Source organism: Alosa alosa, chromosome 16, assembly GCF_017589495.1.
Source record: "Alosa alosa isolate M-15738 ecotype Scorff River chromosome 16, AALO_Geno_1.1, whole genome shotgun sequence".
NCBI lineage: Eukaryota > Metazoa > Chordata > Actinopteri > Clupeiformes > Clupeidae > Alosa > Alosa alosa.
The window spans coordinates 4,578,296-4,580,795 of NC_063204.1; the positions used below are offsets into that span (position 1 = coordinate 4,578,296).

General features: G+C 46.6%; 1 protein-coding gene across 2 annotated transcripts in view; it reads left to right on the forward strand.

Moving 5' to 3' along the window:
* Window positions 1-2,500, forward strand: part of LOC125309527 (receptor activity-modifying protein 3-like) — a 28,057-nt gene that overhangs the window by 13,636 nt on the left and 11,921 nt on the right. For both annotated transcript variants that reach the window (XM_048266513.1, XM_048266512.1), the window contains one exon: window positions 1,948-1,977. In XM_048266513.1, the coding sequence (XP_048122470.1) occupies window positions 1,959-1,977 (19 nt within the window). In that variant the 5' untranslated portion in view covers window positions 1,948-1,958. The remainder of the gene's footprint in view (window positions 1-1,947; window positions 1,978-2,500) is intronic.

Here is a 2,500-nt window from a genome sequence, read left to right on the forward strand (position 1 = left end):
AGAAATAAACATTCTGAATGATGGGCAGCAGTGTGTGTGTGTGTGTGTGTTTGGGCAATGTGTGTGTTTGGGCTGTGTGTGTGTGTGTGTGTGTTTGGGCAGTGTGTGTGTGTGTATATTTGGGCAGTGTGTGTGTGTGTTTGGGCAGTGTGTGTGTGTGTGTGTGTGTTTGGGCAGTGTGTGTGTGTGTGTTTGGGCAGTGTGTGTGTGTGGGTGTTTGGGCTGTGTGTGTGTGTTTGGGCTGTGTGTGTGTGTGTTTGGGCAGTGTGTGTGTGTGTGTTTGGGCAGTGTGTGTGTGTGTGGGTGTTTGGGCTGTGTGTGTGTGTTTGGGCAGTGTGTGTGTGTGTGTGTTTGGGCAGTGTGTGTGTGTGGGTGTTTGGGCTGTGTGTGTGTGTTTGGGCAGTGTGTGTGTGTGTGTGTGTTTGGGCAGTGTGTGTGTGTGTGTGTTTGGGCAGTGTGTGTGTGTGGGTGTTTGGGCTGTGTGTGTGTGTTTGGGCAGTGTGTGTGTTTGGGCAGTGTGTGTGTGTGTGTGTGTTTGGGCAGTGTGTGTGGGGCTAAGGCTGGATGGTGACAGCTTTGTTTGTGTACATGGGAAAGAGAGGGGTGTTGTGGTCACTGGGAAAAACACGGGGGCAGTTGTGGTACTCTGACCCCTCCCCAACCCCCTGAGAACCCGACCCCTCCACTACCCCCTGCCCCACTCTGCCCTCTGAACTGGCCGTCTGGTGATGCTGGGCCCCTCTACTTTGAACGAGTGTGTATCCTGGAGCAGGAAATGGCCAAATATAGCGTGTGGCACGGAGGGCTGCTACAGTAATTCAGCTGGGGGGGGGCATTTGGGCCGGCTCAGCTGGGGTTTGGGCCGGCTCAGCTCACTCCGCCACTCGGTGCACGTGAGAGTCCCATCGGACGCCTTTGTTTACTCCTCCTGCTTTGGAGAGGTCGTTTACACTGGGAGATTTTTCAGCCCTCAGATGATATGCGTAGCAAACATCCTTGGCTGAGCGGAGGACAAAAAAAGAAATGTGTTGGAAGTTTTGTTAGGCGTATCAAACGATGGATTATGATGATGTCTCAGAGCGGCGGGGGGGCTAAGATCACAGCGAGGGATGCTGCACCCCCCACAGAGTCACAGAATTAATTGATCAGCAGCACCCCTCCTCCTCTCCACAACACTGCCTTTTCAGAGATGAGTCTCAATGCTCATTGAGCAGGTACATTCAGTGATCTATTGAACAGAGAGGCTAATTTACATTAGATATCTTTACATGCCGTGTATAGCATATGTTCTATGTGGGGCTGGATACAGGGTTAGAGCTAGTGATATATGTGTGTGTGTGTGTGTATGTGTGTGTGTGCATGGCAGCTATTATTCAGTACAAGCGTGCTGTGATAAGGACACTTAGCATAAAATGGAACTGCGTGTGTGTATAATAGAGGTATTGATCTGTGTGGTATGTCATTAGTCAGGACTCGATTAGCCATTACAGCGGAGCTACTGAAGTCTCAGGCCTGAAACAGCCGCTGAGTAAGGAAGAAGAGTGACTATGCGAGCTTCTGCAGCCTCAGGCCATTAACAGGAGCTACGTTTGGAAAAAGAGTGACTGTGTGAATGTCAGGCTGCAGCCACATCAGTATTCCTGCCGCCTCTCCATCCAACGCTTATGGAAATATCCACAGCGGAGGAATCAGGGCACAGGAGGACACATGGAGTTTTCCCAAAGGAGGAATTTGCCCAAGCTATTGACATCTGAGGGGTGTATAACCTATGGACATAATCTGTCAAGACATTGTCAGTCACACACACACACACACACACACACAACGCTGTGCCAAAACTGAGCTGTTATTACCATAGCCTGCAGGATGTCCGCATGCATGCATAATATTGGATGGGTCTATTTAAATGTCAATCTGACCTGGTATCTATTTTTTTTATCTTGACAGTTAACAGCTTGATGAGCAGTGCACTCTCAGGTAAGCAGATAAGGAAATTATTTACAACGTATTACGTTTAACAACACTTACATCTACTCAGGCAGGTTACTTTATCAACAACAATTACTATGACTACCTAAAACCATTTTAATTAAGAGGTGGTGTCATTGCTGTGTCAATGATGCATTTACAGATAGGCCTCTAGTCTATTTCATAAGCCTGTTTAAAAACGCATGGGTTCCTCACCGGTTGAGAAGCAGTGCCCTAGACTGAGCATTTCATCTTTCAATTCATCTTTGTATCATAAAGCATCACACCATAACCAATTCAGATAACACACACACGCACACACACTACTTTTGATATCATAACCAATTCAAAATATCACACACTCACTTTATCAGATGCGTGAACAGTGTCTTGGCTTCATGATTAATCTTTCGATTAGCCTTCTCTAATGCTAGTGTAGATAAGCCTGTGAGGTTAGCTGTGGATAACCAGATATATCCAATGCATTATATTATATTATATTATATTATATTATATTATATTATATTATGTT